This window comes from Narcine bancroftii, chromosome 4 (genome assembly GCF_036971445.1).
Source record: "Narcine bancroftii isolate sNarBan1 chromosome 4, sNarBan1.hap1, whole genome shotgun sequence".
Lineage (NCBI taxonomy): Eukaryota > Metazoa > Chordata > Chondrichthyes > Torpediniformes > Narcinidae > Narcine > Narcine bancroftii.
In genome coordinates, this window is record NC_091472.1 from 276739091 (window position 1) to 276764402 (window position 25312).

Here is a 25312-nt window from a genome sequence, read left to right on the forward strand (position 1 = left end):
TTTCAATTCAGTGTTGGATCACTGGATTTCATAAATCAGATGGTGTTGCTCAAGTTCAGGGTTCATTAGAATGGTATAAGAGATGAATGACATGGAAGTAAGAGTAGGAGAATGATGGAGAACATGTGCAACAGGTAACAAAGTTCAATGTTTTATCATTGAATTTCAAGTTAACATTTTTTCTTTCTCCATGGGTGCTTCCAGACTTGCTGCTTATTTTAAGATGTTCTTATTTAATTTCACATTTCCATCTTCACAAACTTCTGCATATCTTTCATATCATTAAATTCCCTGGTGAATTTTAATACAATAAATAATTCAACACTTTTCTCCTCTTTCACAAGAAATGCCAATTTTCATCCATCATCAAGCATGATTGAGTTGACTCTCTACATATATGTGTGTGTTCATAGTGGGATCATGTTGGATGAGGTGTCATGTGCAGAAGTGTAGTATTTTCATGGACAGGTCAGAACTTTTAGTCTGACAGTTTGAGATCTTGATGTATTAACAGTTCAAGGGCACTGCCTTACAAATAAACGAGTTGATTTTAGAATGGAATAAAATAATATCTTAAGTTCCAATTACTTTGGTGAAGATGTTTCATGCAGAATGGGTGACATAATAACAAGGGTGCCACAAATATTTGAATTTGAATGCCTCAAATTTGTAAAACAAAATGACCTCATAAAAGTAAGAATAGATGATGTAGCTTCTTGAGCCTGCTACAACATTCAATAAAGTGGCTATGAGGCTCATTTCCAAAACTGTCTGCTTTTTTTTTTGTACCCAAAAATATTTCAGTCTCAACCTTTAGAGTCTCGATTGCCCTTTGAGGGAAAGAATTCCAATGTGTTTTAACCCGCTGCACAAAACCAAACCAATATTATATGTGTAATGACAGTGATCATGGTTGCAAGGCAACTAGCAATGCCTTACTGTTTGATTATACTTGGCTGCTACCAGGAGCTGGCACAGAGCAGGAGACACACAGTATGCAGAGCTGTAGTGGAGACTTGCAGCCTCATGGCCTCATGGTGCTGTTCATATCAATTTTAAAGTAAAGAATCTTTTCCTTCATCCATGCATTGTCTTAAGAATTCACACACACAAATACAAGATGAAACATGCTGTTAGAAGTGGGATGAAGGAAATACTTTACAAGGTAAAATCTAAAGTCAGCAACTGATCAGTGAAGCGAAGCTAACAAAGAGAAACATGGAAGTATTATATACACCAGCGAAACTTCAGCTGACAGGTAATGTGGCTGAAAATTGGAACAGATTTAAACAGCATTTTGGATTGTATTTAGTGGCAGTTGGAGCTGACAGGAAAAGTGATAAAGTGAAAGCATCATTTTTCTTACATGTTGAGGGTGATGAAGCCCTGGAGGTGTATAATAACTTCACATTTGCTGCTGAAGGAGTCAAAATGAAACTGGAAAAAATAATGGAACAGTTTGAGGCGTAATGCATCCTTAAACATAATGTGACATTTGAGAGGCACAGATTTTTCACATGTGCACAGAAAATGGAAGTAAGTATTGATCAGTATGTGACTGAATTGAGAAACAGAAGCAAAACATGTGAATTTGGTGGACTGACCGACTCACTGATAAAAGCCAGATGTGTGTGGTATTCCAGATAGTAGTCTAAGGGAAGACTGCTAAGAGAGCAAAATCTAGACCTGGAAAAAGCCATAGCACTCTGTCGGGTTGCAGAAACTGTAACGACACAGGCAAAAAAGCTAGTAATACCTTACTGTTTGATTATACTTGGCTGCTCCCAGGGGCTGACACAGAGCAAGACACACAGTATGCAGAGCTGTAGTGGAGACTTGCAGCCTCATGGCCTCGTGGTGCTATTCATATCAATTTTAAAGTAAAGAATGTGTTGTGTTAAGAACTCACACACATAAATACAAGATGAAACAGTATAAAATATAAATGGCAAGCCACTTATCCTGCAACTATGGCCCACACTCTTGAAATTCTAGTCAGAGAAAATACCCTGCTGGGATTTTAGCAGTCAATACATGTCAAAATCTCAACTGTCTTTATAAGAAGTAGCATTTTAATAAGATGAGGACCTGGAAAGTTATTTGGATTGTAACTGACAAAACCAAAGCCCAGCCAATGCTAGGTTCCAGAGTATATATTGCTTTCTGCTAGGAAGTTGAAGGCAACATGTTGTTGAAGAGAACTTTAAAATATGGCCTTTGCTTCAATGGCAACAAGCCTCCAAATGGTCTTGAAAAGTTGGGGCGTAACAATGAGGGCGGTTAAACAGGAAGGTCAGCAGATGCTGTGACTGTGCTGTATTATGCAAAAGTGCTTGAAAGAATCTCTACAGGTTACTCAGCATCTGTAGTAAGCAAAAGTATATCACCAACATTTTATGCCTGAGTCCTTCATCAAGGTCAGGGGAGGAAAGGAGAAAAAGTGAGAGTAAGGAAGGAACAAAATGTTATTCAAAGTTGAAATGGAACTTGCGATGATGTAAGCCTATTTTTTCCAAAACCTACCCTTTATCTAATATTTCGCGTGAAATTCTTGGGATCCAATGGCTGAGCGAAGTTTGCTAAGTTGACCAATAATGTCAAAACTGGTGTGATTTTTTTTTTGAAGTGCCACTTCTATTTTCCACATGGAAGGCATCTAAATTCTATTTCAAGCATGGACTCTGGAAGCTTTGTTTTACAGTGTCATCTTTGTCTCGGAACATTTGAAATGAGTCACCTTTGTAATTGAATATTTCAGCCTGTTTTCTGCCCCATTAAATTGATGTCACCTTATTATTCACAACAGGCTGCACTTGAACATCTTAGGTACCTCCTTTATTTTTTTTTTCATTCCAAAAGTAACAGCATTCAAAATCTTTTATTTTAAATAATTGTGTAAAATTTATATTTTTTTAATTGGTGGAACAAATAAGATTTAAAAGGTTGGCCTTCAAATGAACCTGCTGATGATGACAATTTTGTTAATGATTTGTATTTTTCAGTGCAACTGCTGGCCTGGATTTAGACTGAAAGATGATGGCAAAACCTGCACTGACATTGATGAATGTGCAACCAGCTTTCCCTGCAGCCAGCAATGCATCAACACTTATGGAACCTACAAGTGTTTGTGTGCTCAAGGTTATGAAATACGAGCAGATAATCCCAATAGCTGCAAAGTTATATCAGGTATGATTTTTTTATTTATTCCCCTCTGAATTAAAGACTGTGGAGATTCACAAGAGATTTGAGATAGGGAATAGGATTTTGAAAAAAAAAACAACCAGTGGACTGAAATTGCATTGTTTTGGATTAATTTCCAGTACATTACCATTTTGTTGCAGGCTACTTTAAATATTAACAGAGACATTGTAGGTGGGTACATTCATGGCAAGTAAAAACATGATGCTGGAGAAACTCAGTAGGACAAACAATATACATGAAATAACAAAAATAAAGATAAATAACCAATCTTCTGGGCTAGAATCCTTCATCAAAGTATTAACAAAATGTAGGAAAGTGCTTGAACAAAAAAAAATCTTTGCTATATAGAGTGCACTTTATAAACCTGCTGAGTTTCTCTAGCATTGCGTTTTTACTTCAATCGTAGCATCTGCATACTTTCATGTTTTTCTCCTACATTCATATCTATTACTAATATTGGACAGTGTAATTCCAATCTATAGATTTAATTATTTCAAAGCATAAATTTTGCTGCCATCTTCAGTGATAGAGATCCATAACATTGACCTTCTGTCAGTTTTTTTTATTTGGGAAAACAGTGGCATTTCATATTTGTGTTCTTCTATTGCATATTAAAGATAAGAAATTAGATAAACATTTTTGAAAGCATGGACTTTGTCTCCTCATATAAAATTGATTTTTTTTGGCTACATTTCCTGGTGTATAATTTAAAACCTGCTGTTATAGTAATTTTAAAAAACCCACCTGTTTTGCAACTTTAAACATGAAATTCATAGTTAGAAGATTCTTCTGAAGATGTGACTTTTCTATGTGCACTTTGTGCAGTGTTCTGAATTGATTACTCTGATGTCACAACAGTGAAACATTTATTTTAATTCATATAATGTTTGCTGTGTGTGTGACATTAAATATATACATTATAAGCTTGCAATCCAATAAAGACAGAAGAGTTAGAAATGGGAAGTGGTCTCATGGCTTTTCATGCCTACTTCGCATTCAATAAGCTCACAGCTGACATTTTTCATCCACACTTCCTGTTTAATCTCCACGTCTCTTTGTTTGCTCGTGGCCCTGAAATCTTACACTTAAAAATAAATTTGATGATTAACCATCCACTTTCTTTGAAGTGGAGAACATTAATGATTCCCCATGCTCTGGGTGAAGAAATCACCACTCATTACATTTCTAATAGTCTTGGGTTTGGGTTTAGAAATATGTCTTGTCCTGCACGTGCCAACTAGACATTGTGGTGGATCTCCCTCTGACATTTGACTAGATGCAAGTCATCTGTAGTTTAAAAGTGAGGAGCAAAGTGAATATGCTATTGTTGTATTACACATGTTACTTATGCAGCAAAGGACACATTTCTGGAAGATTCCACTTTGGCATCTACTTCACTAAACCCTCCAAAATATAGTACTTTTCAATGTGATCACGTTAAAATTACGGACAATATCAGATCCTACTCTTCAATTTTTAATCATCAGGTTACATTCTCACCTTCATGGTCAATGGAATGAACTTTTAAGAAACTTTTTACGTAAGAAGCATTTTTCCTTCTTTAGGGAACAAGACAAGTTTCAACGTAGTACTTCACGAGGAATCTCAATGAACTGAAATAGTTCATTATTTTAACAACTGCAAAATTCTCATCCTGAAAGCTGTCACTATATTTACCTTTTCCAATTACCTGCCTATTAACTTTCTATTATATATATTCACCAAAGTCTTTCTGAATTCACATTATAGATGGAGCAAAAAGCAATTTGATAGAGGGTCAGTAGATCCAACAGCATCAGTGGGATGAAAATATTTGTTGATGCGTTGGGCTAGAACTCTCCATCAGGACTGTGAGTGTAGAGAGGACGTCGCCATATAATGAGGATAGTTTGGTGAATCAGAAACAGAATCATAATTTATTGTCATGAAAATGTCATGAAGTTTGTTGTTTTGCGACAGCATCACAGTGCAAACATTTCTATAAACCACCTTCCAAAATGAATAAAAATCGTGCAAAAAAAAAAAGAAAAAGACCAAGTGAGGTTGTGTCTGTGGTTCATCATTCATTCAGAAATCTGAAGGCAGAGGGGAAGTAGCTGTCCTTGTGCCACTGAATGCTTGTCTTCAGGTTCCTGTACCTTTTTCCCAATGGAAGCTGAGTGAAGAGGCCATAGCCTGTGTGGTGGGAGTCCTTGAGGACAGAGGCTGTCTTCTTAAGACATCGCCTTGTAGATATCCTCAGTGGAGTGAAAACTGGTGCCCCTGATGTGATAGGCTGAGTTAACAACCCTCAGCACTTTTTTCCTGTCCTGAGCATTGGCACCTCCATACCAAAAAAAGACAAAATATTCTCCACGGTACTCCTGTAGAAGTTTTCAAGTGTCTTTGGTGACATGCTGTATCTCCTCAAAGCCTTATAGCTGCTAGTGAGCCTTCTTCCTGATTTCATCAACACAGAAACTTAAAGACAGGTCTTCAGAAAAGTTGATATCCAGGAATTCGATGTTCTTGAGAATCTTCACTGCTGATCACTTGATGAGGAACAGGAAGGGTGAAGGGTGATGCACAGATGAGAAGTATGAGAGACAGAGGTTTGCGACAATACTATGTTGAGCCTCACTTTGACAGTGGAGAAGATTGAGGGTCAGTGTTGGAAAAAGAAAGGGGAGTAGAAGTGGCATGCCACCAATACAAACAAGAGGAACACCACCTCCATCTGGGTATGAACAATAAATTTTCCAATTTTAGGTGAGAAATTCCCACTCTTCTTATGATCCACTTGATTATCCCCTTCCTTCCCATATTTGTGTTTCCTACATGGTCTGCACATAGACCCTGCTCCCATTTTCATCCCCTCCCCTTTCTGGTTCTATCCTCGTCTACCTACATTTCACCAACAGGATTCCCCTCCCCCTTTTCATCTGGTCCAATCTAATGCATTGAGCATTAGGTATAAGGTAGATGACCTTGATGTACTACTACAGGTTAAAAGGTATGTCATTGCGGCCATTACTGAGACATGACTCAATGTTGGATGTGATTGGGAGCTGAATGTCCTTCACCTCTTCCCTAATAATTTCCATTATTTCACCATTATCATCCTTTATTTTTTTGATGAGGTTCCAGAATGGAGAGAGCTTTTGATTCCATTTAACAATTTTCCATTTATCTCAAGTATAAACATCTTTGACTTATCTTCTTTCACTCTCTCCCTTTGTCTCACACAAGTTATTCAACTGCCTCTGTCTCATAACTCCACTCCTCATAACTACCCCCATTTTTTTTGTCATCCTTCATTCCTTTCTGGTTGACAAAAACCCTTATTGGTCTCTGTCCACACCCCTCCCCTCCTGTGCACATTATTCTGCCCATTGTTCCTTTACACACAATCTTGATTAAGGGTTCTGACTTAAAACATTAACAATTTTTTTTAAATATATCTTACTGATTAGCAAAATTGGTAACAAATACTGGCCTAGGGGTATGGTACTTAAATGCATTGAGCATTAGGAATAAGGTAGATGACCTTGATGTACTACTACAGGTTAAAAGGTATGTAATTGCGGCCATTACTGAGACATGACTCAATGTTGGATGTGATTGGGAGCTGAATGTCCAAGGGTACACAGTGTATAGGGAAGATAGGCAAGTAGTTAGAGGGGATGGTGTGGCTCTGATGGTAAGCAGTTATATTAAATCTGCAAAGAAGGAACATAGGGTCAGAAATGGTAGAATCCTTAAGGGTTGACTTAAGAAATGGCAAAGGTAAAAGGACCCTATTAACTGTTATATACAGAAGCTGGGAAATGGACTACAAGTTACAGCTGGAAATAGAAAAAGTGTGTCAGAAGGAAAATGTCGGAATAATTATGGGCAATTTTAACATTAAAAGGGATTGGGAAAATCAGCAAGGTTCAGGATCTCAGGAGAAAGAGTTGGTAGAATGCCTAAGGGATGGCTTCTTGGAACAGCTTTTTGATAAGCCCCCCCCCTCCCCCCACCCACGGTGGATTGGTGGTTTTGGATTGGGTGATGTGTGTAGAGCACGTCGAAAGAACCAAGGACTTGTTGATCCAAACCAAGGCTTTTATTAACTAAAAGACTGGAGGATATCATAAGTAGGTCGACCAGTCCAGAATGACCTGGTCTGCCTAGGAGCAATCCTTTAAGACCTGCCAGTAGGTGTGGCTACACTCTCAGCCAATCACAGTCATCCTACACTACCATCTGTGCATATACACATTGGTGATAGAATCTGTTCTATCACAGTGTGCAATGAACCTCAGGTGATTAGGGAATTAAAGGTTATGGAACCCTAAGGAAGTAGTGATCATAATATGATTGAGTTCATTTTCAAATTTGAAAAGGAAAAGCTGTTATCATGTGTGTTAATAGTTTAGTGGAACAAAGGAAATTACAGTGGTATGAGAGAGGAAGTGGCCCAAATTGACTGGAAAAGTAAGGTAAATGGAGGGACGGCAGCGCAGAATTAGATGATATTTCTATAAGAAATAAAGTGCAGGATCCAAGAAGAAAGAAAATTATGAATGGAAAAATGGCACAATTGTGGCCAACAAGAGAGGTTAAGGGTAAAATAAAAGCAAAAGGGAGGGCATACAAGGAAGCAAAAATTAGTGGAAAAACAGAAGACTGGGGAACTTTTAAAAACCTACAGAAAAAGACAAAGAAAGTCATTAGGAAAGAAAAGATGAATTATGAAAGGAAATTGGCAAATAACATACAAAATGATACTAAGAGGATTTTTAAATATATGAAGAGTAAAAGAGAGACACAGGTAGATATAAATCCAATTGAAAATGATGCTGGATAAATTATATTGGCAGAAGAACTAAATTAATATTTTATGTCAGTCTTCACTGAGGAAAGCAATGTCAATATGCTTTATAGTAAAAGGTCTCATGGAATAGAATTAATTCTTGTCAAGATTACTAGAGGAATTGTGCTTATTAAGCTAAATAGACTAAAGATAGATGTCTCCTGGACCAGAAGAGGTGGACCCTTGGGTTCTGAAGGAAGTGGCATTGGAGATTGCGAAGACATTGGAAATTATTTTCCAGAAATCAATAGACTCTGGCATGGTTCTGGAGGATTGGAAGATCACAAATATAGTTCTGCTGTTTAAGAAAGGAGGGAGGCAGAAAAAAGGCCTATTAGTCTGATATCAGTAGTTGGAAAGTTATTGGAGTAGATTCTCAAGGATGAGGCTATGAAATACCTCGAGGTGCATGACATGATAGGTCCAAGCCAGCATGGTTTCATGAAGGGAAAATCCTGCCTGACCAACCTATTGGAATTTTTTTTCGAGGAAATATCAAGTATGATGGACAAGGGAGAGGATGTGGATGTTGTGTAAATGGATTTTCAAAAGGCCTTTGATAAATTGCCACATAAGAGGTTGCTTAATAAGATGAGAGACCATGGAACTGAAGGGAAGATATTAGATTGGATAGGCAGAAAGCAAAGGGTGGGGATAAAGGGATCCTGTTCTGGTTGGTTGCTGGTTACTTGTGGTGTTCCGCACGGGTCGGTGTTGGGGCTGCTTCTTTTTACAATGTATATTGATTATTTATTTTATGGATTGAATAGTTTTGTTATGAAGTTTGCAGATGACACCAAGATAGGTGATGGAATAGGAAGTGTTGAGGAAATAGAAAGGTTGCAGAGAGACTTGGACAACTGAGGAGAGTGGGCAAAAAAATTGGTAGATGAGATACAATGCTGAGAAAGTGTAGAGTTGTACATGTGGAAGAGGAAATAAACAGGCAGATTATTATTTGGATGTGGAAAAAAATTCAAAATTCAGAAATGCACAGGGACTTGGAGGTCCTCATGCAGGATAACCTTTGGTTTACCCACCAGAATGGATCGGCAGTCAAGAAAGCAAATGCTATGTTGGCATTCATTTCAGATTAATAGTGTATAAGAGTAAAGTGTTGTTGATGAGGCTCTATGGGATACTGGTGAGGGCTCATTTGGAGGACTGTGTGCAATTTTGGGTCCCTTATCTTAGAAGGGATGTACTGATGGAGAGAATACAGAAACGATTTACCAGGATGATTCCTGAAATGCAAGGGCTTACATAAAAGGAATGTTTATTGGCTCTTGGACTGTATTCATTGGAGTATAGAAGAATGAAAGGGGATCTCATAGAAACATTTCGAATGCTGAAAGATTTGGAATGAATAGATGTGAATAAGATGTTTCCCTTGGTGGGACAAGAGGCCACAGACTTAGAATTAGAGGGTACCCATTTAAAACCGAGATGAGAAGAAATTTCTTTAGCCAGAGGGTTGTGTATTTGTGGAACTTGTTGCCGCTTCTAGCTGTGGAGGCCCGATCATTGGGGGAGCTTAAGGAGGAGATTGATGGGTATCTAATTAGACATGGTATGAAGGGATATGGGGAAAAGGCTGGAATTTGGAACAAGGTGTGAGAGTGGTTTCATTCAGGGTGGAGGTGCAGAGCAGACTTGATGGGCTGAATGGCGTACTCCTGTTCATTTCTCTTTTGATAGGATTCAACCTATTGAGTTTCTCCATTAGATTGTTTTTATTCCACGTTAAAATATGTCTGTATAGTCTTTTTTTGTCACCCTAGATTGTAACCTATATGCCATCATCTTGCACAATTATTTAACTAATTTACATATTTTGTAGGCTCCATGTGTTTTTCTCACAGCTTACTTTCTCACCCATCAATAGTTCTGCATTATCCTTCAAATTAAACCACATTAGAGATGTGATTGTGACATTGTGAAAACATTGCCTTCTGTTGCACAGATCATTTCAGAAAAATATTGTACGTGATAAATTGAACTAGACTATCCATATGGCAGTGGGAATCCTAAGGTTAAAAGGGGACACATCACTGACAAAGTCTTGGTATCCCAGTGAAGAAAATAAGATATGAATTTTTTTTTTAAATGTGAAATTCAGCAATTTGGATAAATGGATGAGTGACATTCTACTCATGAATATTAATATATATAAACATTATAGGTAGAACTTGAAGTTTAATATGGCAGTAAGATACCATTTAAATTAATTTTTTTTCTAAAATATGATTGAGTTTATTGTCATAAAGACAATGAACAGAAATTCTTACTTGATGTAGCTGCATCAGTACATAAAATACACCAAACGCAACAGTATAAATTAAATTACCACAATAGGCCATGAGACAAATAGAGAGTTAATAAATATAAAATGGTAGAAAAATAAATATTCATTGTTGCAGTTAGTGCACCAAAATGAGCAGCTTCTAAAGTGCAGACAAATCTTTTGGTTGTTCTGCAGTCATTTATGGTTAGGGTAGTTCAAGAGCCAGATCTGCCTGAAGGTAACAGCGAGAAGAGATTATGCCAGCATGATGGTGGCTTCATTCTTGGGGCAACATTTTATATTGATGTCTTCAGTGAATGGGAAGTCAGCACCTACAATATGGGTTGGACTAAGTTTTCCCCTTTTGGCAGCCTTCTATTTCCTGGGCACTCAAGTTTCCAATCCAGGCTATAAATCAACCAGTCAGTGTACTTTCCACAAGCATCATAAAAATTCAATGACCTACCACCATCTTATTAAGCCATTGAAAATAACTTCCAGGACAGATTATTAAAGATGAAAAATATTGTTGGCCATTTTTCTTAAATAGAGGAATCATATAAGATGATCAATGCTTGTAGCAATTGGATTGGATCACCGACACAAAGGAAAAAGTCACCTTCTGTGCTGCACTGTTTAGCATCTTACTGTGCTAGCTGAAGAAATAGCAGAGTAAAATGCAATTGGTTACGTACTTGCCTTAATTTTAGTTGTATCATTTTACTTTGGATAATATATTTGAGAATGCTATTAATTTTAGTCAAAAGTCCTTCAAATTGGAGAATTACTGAAAATGCACTTTCTAATGAATTACAGGGAAGTTCGAACCATAGAACACTACATCACTCAAAACAAGCCACTTGGCTCATCTAGTCTGTGCCAAACTATTATTTTGCTGGCCCACTGACTTGCACCCAGACCATAGCCCTCTATATCACTCCCATCCATGTATCTATCCAATTTTTTTTTGAATGTCAAAATTGAGCCTACATTCAGCACTTCAAATGGCATCTCATTCCATAACCAAACCATTCTCTGCAGGAATCAGTGGCTCACAATATTCCACTTAAACATTCACTATTAACCCATGTCCTCAAGTCTTTGTCTCACGTAACATCAGTGGAAAAAGCCAACTTGCATTATTCTCTGGATACACCTCATAATTTTGTATACCTCTGTATACCGCTACAAAATCTCCTCTTATTCTTCTGTGGTCCTGGGATTAAAGTCCTAACCTGTGTAACCTTTCTCCTATTATTCAATTTCTGACGCCCTAGCAACATCAGTCAATCTTTCAATCTTATTGATATCTTTCCTGTAGTTAGGTGACCAGAACAGCATACAATACTCCAAATTTGGCCTCATTAATGTCTTGAAAGACAACATGCCAAAAGTTATCTTCATGACTCTATCTATCTGTGACACCACTTTCAGGGAGTTTTGTATCTCTATTCCCCGATCCATCTGCTCTTATAGACTTTTCAGTGCCTTGCTGTTTACCATGTATGTCCTACCTTGGATGGTCCTCCCAAAGTGCAACATCTCATACTTATCCACATTAAATTCCATCTGCCATTTTGTAGCCTGTTTCCAGCTGGTCGAGATCCAACTGTATGCTATTAAAACCTTCCTCAATATTCACGACAACGCCAATCTTTGAGTCATCAGCAAACTTGTTGATCCAATTTATCAGATTATCATCCAGTTCATTGATATGGATAATAAAGAGCAATGGACCCAGTACTAATCCCTAAGGCACACCACTAGTCACAGGCCTCCAGTCAGAGAGGCAAGCTTTTCTCAATCTTTATGTATCCATCTCAGAAGACAAACTCTCGACAGACACCAACTCCCACAGTGACCTCGACTACACCTCTTCCCACCCTGTTCCTTGTAAGGATTATATTCCATTCTCTCAATTCCTCTGTCTCCATCACATCTGCACCCAGGATAAAGACTTCCATGCCACATCATCAGAGATGTCCTCCTTTTTAAACAACATGGCTTCTCCTCTACTACCATCAATTTGGCACTCACCTGCATATCCTCCATTACCCACACATCTGCTCTGGCCCTCTCCGCCCCCACACACACAACAAGAACAGGATTCCCTTTGTCTTAACCTTATACCCCAACAGCCTCTGCATCCAACACACCCTCCTTCACCATTTCTGCCACTTACTATGTGATCCCACCACTAGACACATATTCCTTTCTCCTCCCCTCTCCACCTTACACAAAGACTGCTCTCTCTATGACTCCCATGTTTACTTCTCCCTCCCCAACAATCATCCCCTTGGGTCCAACCCCTGGATCGCAGGAGTTGCTCCACTTGCACCCACACCTCCTCCCTCATCATCATTCTGGGTGCCAAAAAGTCCTTCCAAGTGAAGCAGCATTTCACTTGTGAATCTGCAGGAGTCATCTACTGCAACTGGTGCTCCTGTTTTGGTCTCTACATCAGAGAGATTGGATGCGGACTGAGATGTCACTTTGTTGAGCACCTCGTCTCTGTCCCCTGCAATAGCGTGGATCTCCCAATAGCCTCCCATTTAATTTCTCCATCCCATTCCCTTGTTGACATGTCTGTCCATGGCCTCATGCACTGCCAGACCGTCCACCCATAAATTGAAGGAACAACATCTCACCTTCCGACTGGGCACCCTCCAACTGGATGGCATTAATTTTGGCTTCTCTGGCTTTTATTAAACCCTCCCCTACCCCCTTCTTCCTATGTCATCTCTCTTTTCTCTGTCTCCTTTTGTACAGACATGATAAATTCTCACCTAGTCCCTTATCATATCCAATTAACACCTTTTGTTGATCTGGATTTCTCCCCCATTGTTTGAATTCTGAGACTTTCTCATATTATCCTGCTTTTGCCTTTTCTATTTTTTTCTTTGAAGAAGGGCTCAAGCCTTAAATGTCAGCAATATATCTTTGTCTCCTATAGATGCTGAAAAGACCAGTTGAGTTCCTCCTGCATTTTGGTGTGTTTACTTCAATCATGGCTTCTGCAGCTAATCGTGTTTCAATCTTTTACTACCATTCTCTGGTTTTTCATTTATTCCAGCCCATGACTAAGCAATGTGTTCAGTGTGACATTCTCCAATTGTTCAGTTCATTTTATTTGTGTGAGACTGTCTCTTTAAGAGAATAGAGCCCTGCAGGTTTTGGCAATGAGAACAGAGACCATGTGACTTGCTGATTGAAAGGAGAGTGAACATTTTGCAGGAGAGGCCATTTTAAGGAAGGAACACAAAAGTAAATAGCTATTCTGCCTCCTTTGTGGGAATGAGAAATCCACTTGTCCTCATTGTGTGGCTGTGGACAGAATGTCAGATTTCCTCCTTATGCTTATAGAGGGATGAGAGACCACTTTGACTGACCCACAAAAAGGGTTTTGAAGTTGCAGAAGAAATACTGCACTCTACCACAACTAATATGGGGAGAAGGCAGTTAGGTGGAGTTAGGTCATAAATTAGATCAGCCATGATCGTATTGAATGGCGGAGCAGGCTCGATGGGCCATTTTTGGCCTACTCCTGTTCCTACTTCCAATGTTCCTAAACCATGTAAATGCAAAAGAAGGCACTCATTTAAATAGGGCACTTCTCTGAAGCATTCAATAAGGGTTACGTGAGTAATTGATGTTCTGCCATTCTTGGTCTCTTTTACCCACTTCAGGATCTGCTATCTTCATCTTAAAGCCTGCATCTCACCCATGTTAAACCCTGCATATCACATCCACTTAAGGCCTGTGAGTCTGACCCATCCAAGGCCTGCGTGCCTCAGCCATCTAAAGCCTGTGTGTCACATCAATTTCAAGCCCACGTGTCATCACTGAATTTCTGAACTTTGAACCTGGAACTGCCTTCCCAGAATTGAGTCTTGAGCTGTAGGGCTTTAGGGTATTCCACACACCAATATATTTGCACAAATTAAAGGTTAAGTGAGATAAGTGTAGATACATCTATTAAGTTTAGATAAATTAGTTAAATTAGATAAGATATTATATAATTGTTGAATAATAATTTTAAAATTTTTAAATTAACACCATCTGGGCTAATTTTTATGACTGCTGTCATAACATCTGATTGTTAATTATTTTCTCTTTTTGATTTTTCAATATGGGTTGTTTTTACTTGGATAGGAATATTTTAAAATATATTGCAAAGGTTTTCTGCCTTTGCCATTTAATAGGAATACAATATTGATTATGTTTATCCAAAGTATATAAATTGTAATATTTTATCAGAATTAGGATTTGTAACAAGTGTGATTTGGCACATCAAAAATTACTTCTCAAAATGCCTGCTATTATCTCATTTAGTGATTTCTGTTTTGCTTTGTGACAGATGAGGAACCATTTTTAATTTTTGCTGATCGCCACGAAATAAGAAAAATGAGTATAGATGGATTCAACTACACATTATTAAAGCAGGTAAAAAAAAAGTTAAACTGATTTTTTTTTCATTCATTGTAATTTGTTTTGCATTGGACTTCAGATACAGTATCAACAGTTTATTTATTTTACAGGGATTGAATAATGTTCATGCAATAGATTTTGACTACAGGGACCAATGCATTTATTGGGCTGATTTCACCACACAAGGTAGTACAATATCAAGGATCCATCTAAATGGAAGCAACCCTGAGGTAGGAGATTTGCATTGGGAATTTGAATGATCTGTTTTCAGGATTTGTCGTTTCCAGCCATTTTTTTGTAAAAGCAGATCTCAGCAATAATGGAGTTTAATGATACATTTCAGGAAAATAAAAACAAATGTTTAGAAATTCCACAGGATCAAGCTTAGATGAAAGGAATAACCATTTGCTTCCTCTCAAATGTTCAGCCCATCTTCCAATTTGCTGTCAATGAAGTACAATGTTGGCCTGCGGGACTACAGCTGGACACACTATTGAGTCCATTGGAAGCTCCTTATTATGCTGAGTGATCTTGACTAATATATGATCCTTCAGCATTATACCAGCTGCAGATTATACACAAGCAGAAAAGTCTGATAATTTGAATGGGGTTGCTTGCCCTCATTAAATAAGATAATTTGAAGTAATTTTTTTTCCTATTTCTTCTCGTTTCATGTTTGTCTTTTTAAAATGTATTTGCAGAGCCTTAATGGATCTTTATATTTATTGTTTTGGTGTTTAATTCAACTTTTGTTTTAAACAGCAGTGTCATTTAAAATGCCAGCCCAGTGCTGTGGGTGAGTCCTCAGGTTCTGATGTCTAAGCTCTCATTATTATTGATGGCCATTTCAGAATGTTGTGAAATGGTGGCATCTAGTGCAGTAGATGCATTTTTGGTAACCAGAAAACCTGCAAATACTGTGCTCAAGTGTAGGACACAAAAGTGCTGGAGAAACTCAACAGGTCATCCAGCATAAAACTACTTTCTTCAGGGATCAAAGATAAGTGCATAGAGTTTTATACATTATTATGGCCAAAATGGGAACGACAGGTTCTTCCATAAACAAGGCAGAAGATGGTATTGGGGGGGGCGGGGGGTGGTGAGTGAGTGTCTTGTTTCTGCTGCTAAGCCATGGCTTTGTGGGTGTGACCCCAATGCATAATCTCCAGGTTCTCAACATTATTCCAAATGATCATTTTCTACTTTGAAGTCCCTAGAATCACTGGTGAATATTGCACTACTTCAACAAAGGCTAGAACCCACCCTTTGAATCTGACGAGCCAAATGTGGCTGGGACCTCAATATTGAAATTTTGCAAGAAGATGATGACGTTGGTTTGTTTATCCTACCAGTGAATTTGGAAGATTTTGTGGAGACAGGTGGCAATTGGAGGCACAATTGTAAAATAAGCAGACAAGGGATGGGTTAGGTCAGGCACAATCTGGTACAATATTCATCTGCCTGACATCATGGAGAGAAATTTCACCATTTTTAGTTTTTGTTACTGCTATATTGAGTGAATATATGCTTATCTGAGATATCCAAAATCATTATTTTGTTAAATTAATCCTCACAGTGGGATACAGTAAGTGGTTGGGAAGAAACATCATTTCTGTCAGCATTTTGACTTTATTTACATCAAGTTAACACATGAATTATTAACAATGTTTTGCCTCGCCTGTTGGATGTGCCAATAAATCTATAATTGGACACATAATACATCACAAAATAGTTTCAAAAGATTATGCTTAAGCATTCTGGAAAGACAGCATTAGTGCTAAAACATTATTTCACAATTGACTATCCAAATTGTGTTGCTTATGTAACCACATTTTGTGGTTTATAAGATGTTCAAAAATAACATTTGTGAGAACACTAAAAATAAACTTGCCTTGATCTCGTGTATATACTGAACCCAGAAAGGGAGGCAGGTGAACGCCTATTGCATTAACTGCAGCTCTGGCAGCAGCTGCTACTGTTGTTGCATCCATGTTGACTGTGAATTCAAGCTTTGGCTGAATCTTGCATTTGGGGTCACCAATTGTAGCATCCACTCCAGTAGTGCTACTAAATCAGTTCACCAGACACAGTGGTTAGTCAGCAAAGACTGTTTATTCAAACTTGCCTCCTCTTTTACATCATCCGGTACTGGAAGTGACATTATTACATGACTGCGACACACCCAAAGGATGTGTGGCTTAAAGTGAAAGCGACGGGAGCCCCACGACATCTTGTAGGTGAGTACCTAACTCCCTAGTGCGCTGCGATTTAGCCTGAGGTGTTGTGCGTCCTTTCAAATTCCTGATTGGGAATAAATGCCTGGAAGGGTGATATTGCACAATTTTGCATTAATAAATGCAAAAGAGCAGAGAGTAGGCCCGTGGTGCTGCACGCCCATTTGGCCAGCTGCACAGGTGGTGGTTTGGCCTACTGTGTTACGTGGCCACTCTAAAACCTCTATTGCACCTTTGTAAGTGTTCTGCAAAGGAACAGAAATTATCTTCAGCTCATGGGAGACGCAGAATAAAATGAGAGGTGAATATGTTTTGGAAGGTGGAAAAGCAGATGCATCAGCTTTGCTTTTGGTGAAGGGTTCAGATTATGCAACTCCACAATGAAGGGAACATTATTAAAATAAATGCAAATGCAAGTTCAGAATGTGTGTTTGTGCATGCATGAGTGTGAGATGGAGACCAGCCTTTCTCTCATCTTTCTTTGCAATGAACAACTTCTTCTGTACTGCTTGGTTTAAGCTGGTGCGCTCTGTGGAGTTCTCTGCCAATGGAAGCAGTTGAGGCTACCTTATTACATTAATTTATGACACAGATATTTTGCATATTGGTAGGGGAAAAAGACAGCTGGAGCTGAGTCCATGGTCAAATCAGAAATTATATTATTAAATGGTGGAGTGGGCTTGATGGCCCAATTGGTCCTATTTCTTATTTTCTTACATTGATGATGATGGAGAGGTACTCAGTTTTCAAAAAGCATGGATCTTCAAAATTCTAGCACCTGACTCCATGAAACATTGATGTGAATAAGAGCATCATTTATGTCAGAGCACATCCAGCACTTGTCTCATTGTATCCTTCCACAAATTCCATTGCTGTTATATTCTACAAAAAAAAACTTATTTATAAAGATTAAATATAGCCAGCTCATCAAAGTAAGTGTGATTATATAATTAGATTATTAATGAGTCTTATTAAAATATATTTTGTATAAAACAAGGAATATGTAAGCTAATATTGAGATAGAAAATGTACTGATGGAATTGCAGAATAGATGAGTGAACGACCCAGTAAATGTTTTGGGTATATAAAGCTATTTCAGCACTGAAATTATAATGTTATGATAATGAGTTCATTGTCATATGCACCAAAATTCTTATTGGCTTCAGCCAAATAGGTTTTTTTTGTGAAAATAAAGCAAGTGCAATAGTATACGATTGAATTTAAAAGGGACAATAATGGTGGGAGGAGTAGCATTATTTGGAGCAGGACCCTTCATCAAACCTTGATGGGGAGATTTAGCTTGAAATATAGACCATTCTTTTCTACCACTGATGCCTTCCAACCTCTTAATTCCCTTCTGCAGATTGTGAATAGTTTTATCCAACAACTATCAGGTTCTTGAACTTCCCCATAGTGCCCTAAACCTAACCATAAACTGTTCCAGAGCTACCAAAAGATCTATACTACTGAAATGTCATGTATTTTTTTGCATGAACATCAGAAAAAAAAATCCCAGTGAAGGACTTGGATCTGAGGAGTTGATTGCCTTTTACTTCCTATGGATGTAAAGGTTCAAACCTTGTGTTTTAACTCTTAGTTGATTTTGTGCCTGTCTCTTTAAGAGAACTATTGTTTGAAGTGTTACCATAGTGACTATGACATAATATGTTGTAAAATCCACCCAGACTAATGGCTTGCTTATGTTTCTACAAGATGTGAAGGAAGTGTGAGCACGAGAATTTTTTTTGTGTGTCTCTTCAAATACCATTGTGTATCTCTTTAAAAGCCCTTTATATCATTTGTATCTTCTTATTATACAGTAAATGTTTTGTTATTCATCAATATGAAGGTCTTAATACGAAGCTATACAAAATGTTTATCTATTCTATTAAAGAATTAAAAATACATAAACTAACAGCCACAGAGTTGGATTAAAAAGATTGAAATTTGGGATATTGTAGCTCATGCTTTGGAAGATGATACTTTGAAATTAGGATATATTAGAAAAAGTAATGTATCATATATAATGGATACTGCATGACTCGCTGAGTTTCTCCAGCACTTTTATGTATTGTACTAAGTACAGATGATAGATAGTCAGACAGACAGATAATAAATATTCACAGTTATCCTAGTTTTTAAAAAAGTATTTTTGCAATAATGCATGCAATCATTTTAGTGTTGGAGCAGTGTTTCATGGGAGGCTCAAGAACCTGATTTGATAGCTGTCAGAAAGAAACTTGAATCTAGAGGTCTTAGTCCTCAGGACCTCTTCAGGAGTCATGAATTCTCAGTGAGTCTGAGATGGCAAAGTTACCTCAATGATTATTCTGTCCTCCAATTCTGATTATTTGTTGGAGATCGGTAATCCTTGCCTCCTCACATTCAGAAGAAGCTTTTGGATCCAATGAACCATAGAACACTACAGAACTGAAACAGTCCTTTCAGTTCATATAGTCCATGCCTCCACCCAGTCCCATTGACCTACATCTGTTCCATAGCTTTCTATACCATTCCTATCTATGTAACGATTCAATGTTGTAATCGAACCCACAATCAAGACCTCTGCTGGCAGCTCATTCCACACTCTCACCACACTCTTAAGTGAAGAAGTTCTCCCAAATGTTCCTCTTAAGAATTTCACCTTGAACCCATGTCCTCACACTCTTACTCAACATCAGCGAAAGAAGCCTGCATGCATTTACTCTCTCTATGTTCGCCATAATTTTCCACAGCTCTAGCAAATCTCTAATGCTCCAGGAAATAAAGTCCCAATCTTTGCAGCACTGCATCTCCCTTGGCATCTGGATCCTCATCGGAAGGTCGCATTCAGTGTGAATTGGTAGCAACGGTTCCTCCTCACTGACAATTAACACAAGTGCACCTCAAAATGTGTGCTTAGCCCACTGCTCTACTCTCTCTACACCAATGACTGTGTGGCTCAGCACAATTCCATTACCATCTACAAATTTGCAAATGATGCCACAATCATCGGCAGAATCACAGACAGCAATGAGGAAGCGTACAGAAGTGAAATAGATGAACTTGTTAAGTGGTGTCACAACAACAACCTTGAACTCAATGATAGCAAAACTAAGGATAGATTGAGGACTTCAGGAAGGAGAAATCAGGAGAACACAAATCAGTCCTCATCGAGGGGTCAGCAGTGGAAACGGTAAAGAACTTCAAATTACTGCATGTCAACATCTCTGAAGAATTATCCTGGGGCCGTCACGTCAATGAATCATGAAGAAGGCTAGCCAGTGGCTATACTTTGATAACAGTTTGAGGAGATTTGGTATGTCTCCAAAATCCCTTTTAAATTTCTACAGGTGTACCATGGAGAATATTCTGACTGGTTGTATCACTATCTGGTACGGAGGTGCCACTGCACAGGACAGGAAGATGCGGCAGAGAGTCGTAATCTCAGCCAGTACCATCAAGGGCATAAGTTTTCACTCCATTAAGGACATCTACAAGAGACAGTGTCTCAAGAAAGGAGCCTAACCACCAGGCTCAGGCTATGCCCTCTTCTCACCACTCTCATCAGGAAGGAAGTACAGGGGCCAGGGCTTCTTTTTCTCCGCCATCATACTTCTGAATGGACTACGAACCACAGATACTACTTCATTTTTTTCCTCAAGTTTTGCACTAGTTTATTTATAAACATGTAAATTATAGCATTTTTTGCACCTGTTTATGCTGTTGCAAAGCAACAAATTTTGTGACTCATGTTCATGACAATAAATCTTCCATGGGCAGCAAGGTTAGTGCAGCACTTAGCGTTATACTGTTACCACGCCCATGACTTGGATTTGAGTCCAGCACTGTCTGTAAGGAGTTTGTGCATTCTCCCCTGTCTGGGTTTCCTCCGGGTATTCTGGTTTCCTCACACCCTTGAAAATGTACTGGGTTGTTGGTCAATTAGATATAATTGGGCAACATGGCCTCATGAGCCGGGAGGGCCTATTGTAATGGTGTATGTTTAAATTTAAATAAGTAAGTAATGGGTTTATCCAATAAAGAAGGATCAGTATACCTGACAGATTAGATCCTGGAAAGAATGTTAGTTGAGCAGTTCTGCCCTGCAGTTTTATTGAAAAATGTTCAGGCTCTTCAGAGATATAATTACTCATTTGACAGTTGGCAGTAAATTGGGTAATGGTTTCCTCTATATACAAGGCTGCTTGCCTACAACTGTAAAGCTCTTCAACACATATTTGTTTTCCCCACCAGCTTAATCCAAACATTTGATGGTGATTTAGCAGGAATTATCCATAGATTGACATGCAGTTACACTGAAATTATGGCTGATATACTAGGCCTGTGTGTGTATGCAATCTTATTCATTTCCACAAAGGCGTGGATGAATGCATGGAGAAATTTCAATAACTTTATGAAACATCTAATTTCCACAAAATCATTTGAATTGCTTGTTGTAACTGGATAGATATGCAACAATATGGACATAATATATCCCACAGCCGACAGCAATTATGGGGTGGGAAGTACTATGAAACATTGCAAGTGTTCTTCTGAGTAGTTAGGTTATAGAGGGAATTATCTGAATGGTAAGTGTAAGAAGGAGTGGCTCTCCTTTTCCTAAAAGAAATGTTAGGATGGTTCTTCTACAACTCTTGGTGTGAGACTACACCAAGAGTATTGTGTGCAATTCTCATTTTATTCCTTGAAAAAGTATATGCCTGCTTCAGAGGCGGTGCAGCGGAGTTTCATTAAGTTGATTTCAGAAATAAAATGGTGATTTTGTGAAATTGTTTACCCTGGGACTGTATTCATTAGCATTTGGGCATTTTCCCCATGTCTGCTCAGATTTCCTCCCACTCTTTAAAATGCATGGGAATTGTTGGTTGATTAGTGTATTTGAATGACATGGTCTCCTGGTCCAGCAAGTCCTGTTACCGCGCTGTACATTCAATTTAAATTGAATAAATATTTAATCATTTTTAAATATAAAAGCTTGAAAGATCAAAGTAAGATAGTTGTTTCTACTGCAGGTGAGGCTTGAACTGAGGGACAGAACCTCAAATTTCAGGGCAGTAGATTTAAGATGAAGTTAAGGAGGAACTGCCTCTCCAAGAGATAAGTGCTTTTGTGGAATTCTACACCCAATGAAGCAGTAGAGGCTGCCTCATTAAATGTATTTAAGACACAGATAGATTTTTGAATAATAACTGTACAGGTTATGGGGAACAAGCAGTTAAGTAGACTTGAGTTCATGGTCAGTTCAGCCATAAGACTTAGGAGTGGGATTAGGCCATTTGGCCCATTGTGTGCTCGACCATTCCATCACAGCTGATTAACTATAATTTTTTTTATCCCTTTCTCCTGGCTTCTCCCTGTAATCCTTAATTCCTTTTCTGATAAAGAACATATTGAATAGGTTCAGCAGGCTCGATGGCTAACTCCTACTTCTAGGATATTCCATGTCCTCATGGGAAAATACCTAAGCCGCGTATTCAAAGAAGATCTCAGCTGGCCTCAGGCACTTGGATTCTGTGTCTTAAAACTGAAGATTAGCTTTGAAAAACGCAAGGTCATCCAGCCAGTTTTAGCTGCACCACCTTCCTTCCTCTCCCCCCCCACCCCCACCATCAAACCTTTCATGGTGTACTTGTGAGTAAAGTATGAATTTGATTTTACTTAACATGGGAAAAAAAATCAATTCTTATAAAGAATTATGCAAATTCTTGAACAAAAACATCAAATAAAGCCACAATATCTTCTTGATAATGAAGTAATCTCCCAATCTTTCTGATGGACACATTTTCTCTGTCAGGCAGCACATGATTTTAATGAGCAGAGGTTTCTCATGGAGGAAGGAATCTTTGAATTCAGTTCAATCCCATTGAAGGAAATAGCTTGGAAAAATGCACAGTAAGGATGGTTATGGCAATGAGATACTTTGCAGTTCCACAAGCATAATTCTCAGTTATCACATTGAAGAACATTCTGGAAAAAAAACATTGGTCTTTGATGTTGTATTAACAGTCAATAATTGAAGGTGTTTCTTTTTTATATTTTTTTTATTTTTCACACTATAAACCATACTGACCAAAATACATACAGACATTTTTTCTCTTGAATATATACAGTCATTTTCTCCCCTTTTCCCCCCTCCCTTCCCTCACCCCCCTTCCCATTTATTTAAAGTTCAATCTATAAGATACATTAAACCTGTTAAACAATGTCGTCACTTAATAAAAATAAATAGAAATTTTTGTCTTTTACTTTTATATACTGAGTCAGTTCATTTCATTGTCTTCTCCTTCTGTCATTTTAGGTGGTGGAGGTCCGTGGTAGGATTTCTCTATTGTATTTCATGTATGGTTCCCATACTTGTTCAAATATTGTGATATTATTTTTTTAAATTATATGTTATTTTTTCTAATGGAATACATTTATTTATTTCTATGTACCATTGTTGTATTCTCAAGTTGTCTTCTAATTTCCAGGTTGACATAATACATTTTTTTGCTACAGCTAAGGCTATCATAATAAATCTTTTTTGTGCTCCATCTAAATCAAGTCCAAAAAAAAACCTGCTCTTTGCACAGAGAAAAGTCTGATAGAATGAATAATATAAAGATAAGAAAATTATCATTTTGTGAAGATTACTAAGGATCATTTCTTCAAGCATGTGCAATTAAATCTTTGATGTAAACTTGAACATCCACCTTACATTCCATTGAATTGTCATACAGCATAGGATTGTAAGCCTTGAATTTTGTGATGATATCTTTGTGGTGGGAATAAAGCCCCATTATTCAATACTAGGTTCATACACCCACAATCACTTTGACAATTGTTGTGAAGGGGGACATCCATCATTGAAAAGAGTTGACTCCTCCTGATTTACCACGATGTAAAGCAATGGTTCTCAACCTTTTTCTTTCCACTCACATGCCACTTTAAGTAATCCTTATGCCATCGGTGCTCTGTGACTAGTAATGGATTGTTTACTGCTCTACTGCTTCATTGGGTATGCAAGTGAGAAGAGAAAGTTGAGAATCGCTGCTCTAAAGCCAATTGTTGCTGAAATATTTTGCTTGAAAATAATTGCCATTGGCCCATTTCCTTCGGAGTTATGAAACTGTGCACAATTAGGTACAATAGAAGTAGGAGTTAGCCATCTAGCCTGTTGTACCAATTCAATATGTTCTTTATCAGAAAAGGAATCAAGGATTACAGGGAGAAGCCAGAAGAAAGGGGTAAAAAAATTATAGTTAATCAGTGGTTGTTCAAATCCTTTCTTTCCACCCACATACCACCTTAGGCAATCCCTTATAGAGCAGCTAGGTCATAGGGGATAATTAAAGTGGTATGTGAGTGGGAAAAAAAAGGTTGAGAACCACTGGTGTAAAGGTTTTGTTCTGTATCTGGTTTCTGCTTGTTCATCAAAAGAGCATTAATGGCAATCGGGGAAGTGTATGCTACTTGACTGAGATGTGAGAAATTAGAGAGAAGTCAAGTCTTCCTGACAATAATCTGTACAAGACGTATGGCTAATTGCAGCTCCTCTCAGACCACATAGATTGGTTGGAGTAGCACATGGGCTCTCTGGCTGAGGAGGCAGTTATATAAGAGCAGAGCACGTTATGGATGTGAATTTCAGGGAGGTGGTCACATCAAAGTTTTAAGCAGAAGGAGGGAAAGCCTTCCCCTTCACAAACAAGGGAAGAGGTGCAAAAGCCATTCAGGGGAAAATGATAGCACTGGATTAATGGCAATATTGCTGAATCTGTTTGACAAAGAGATGGGGAAAAGTTTTGGTGTGAAATATTAGAATTTTGATATAGCACTCTAGTCATGGGCACATACAGCATTTTAGTACTGCGAATGAGACTCAAGATGTGTTGCCTTCCTCATGTCAGGGTTGAGGATGTTGCACAGTGGGCCCAACACACTCTGAAAGGAATGGGTGAGCAGCCAAATGTTTTTTTTTCATGTCCTTGCCAATAACATAGCAGGAAGTCATGTGAGGTCCTGAGAAGAGAATTTAGGATGTCAGGTAGAAAGTTTAAAAGCAAGTCCCCAGTGTTTATAATGTCAGGATTATTCCCTTCAGGCAGGAATTTCTTAATTTTAAGCCACAATACATTCAATTAATAATGAATTAAATGTAAGAAAATACATGTGGTATATGACCTAATCCCCCCTCCCTCCCCACCACCCCCTCCCTTGAAACCCTCCCCTTTCCTCCCAACCCAAAAACCCAAAGAAAGAAAAAGGCAGGAGATTTAAACCATCGCGAACACAATCAACCACCATGGATCAGAGTGACATTACCACAAAGTAACACAGGGAATT

General features: G+C 38.2%; 1 protein-coding gene across 14 annotated transcripts in view; it reads left to right on the plus strand.

Annotated features, from left to right (window-relative positions):
* Positions 1–25312, plus strand: part of LOC138761991 (low-density lipoprotein receptor-related protein 1-like) — a 1165126-nt gene that overhangs the window by 944942 nt on the left and 194872 nt on the right. For all 14 annotated transcript variants that reach the window (XR_011356692.1, XM_069935089.1, XM_069935091.1 and 11 more), the window contains 3 exons: positions 3003–3186; positions 14680–14765; positions 14861–14980. Coding sequence is in view for 13 of the 14 variants with exons in the window: in XM_069935089.1 (XP_069791190.1) it covers positions 3003–3186; positions 14680–14765; positions 14861–14980 (390 nt within the window). In the remaining variant the exon portion in view is untranslated. The remainder of the gene's footprint in view (positions 1–3002; positions 3187–14679; positions 14766–14860; positions 14981–25312) is intronic.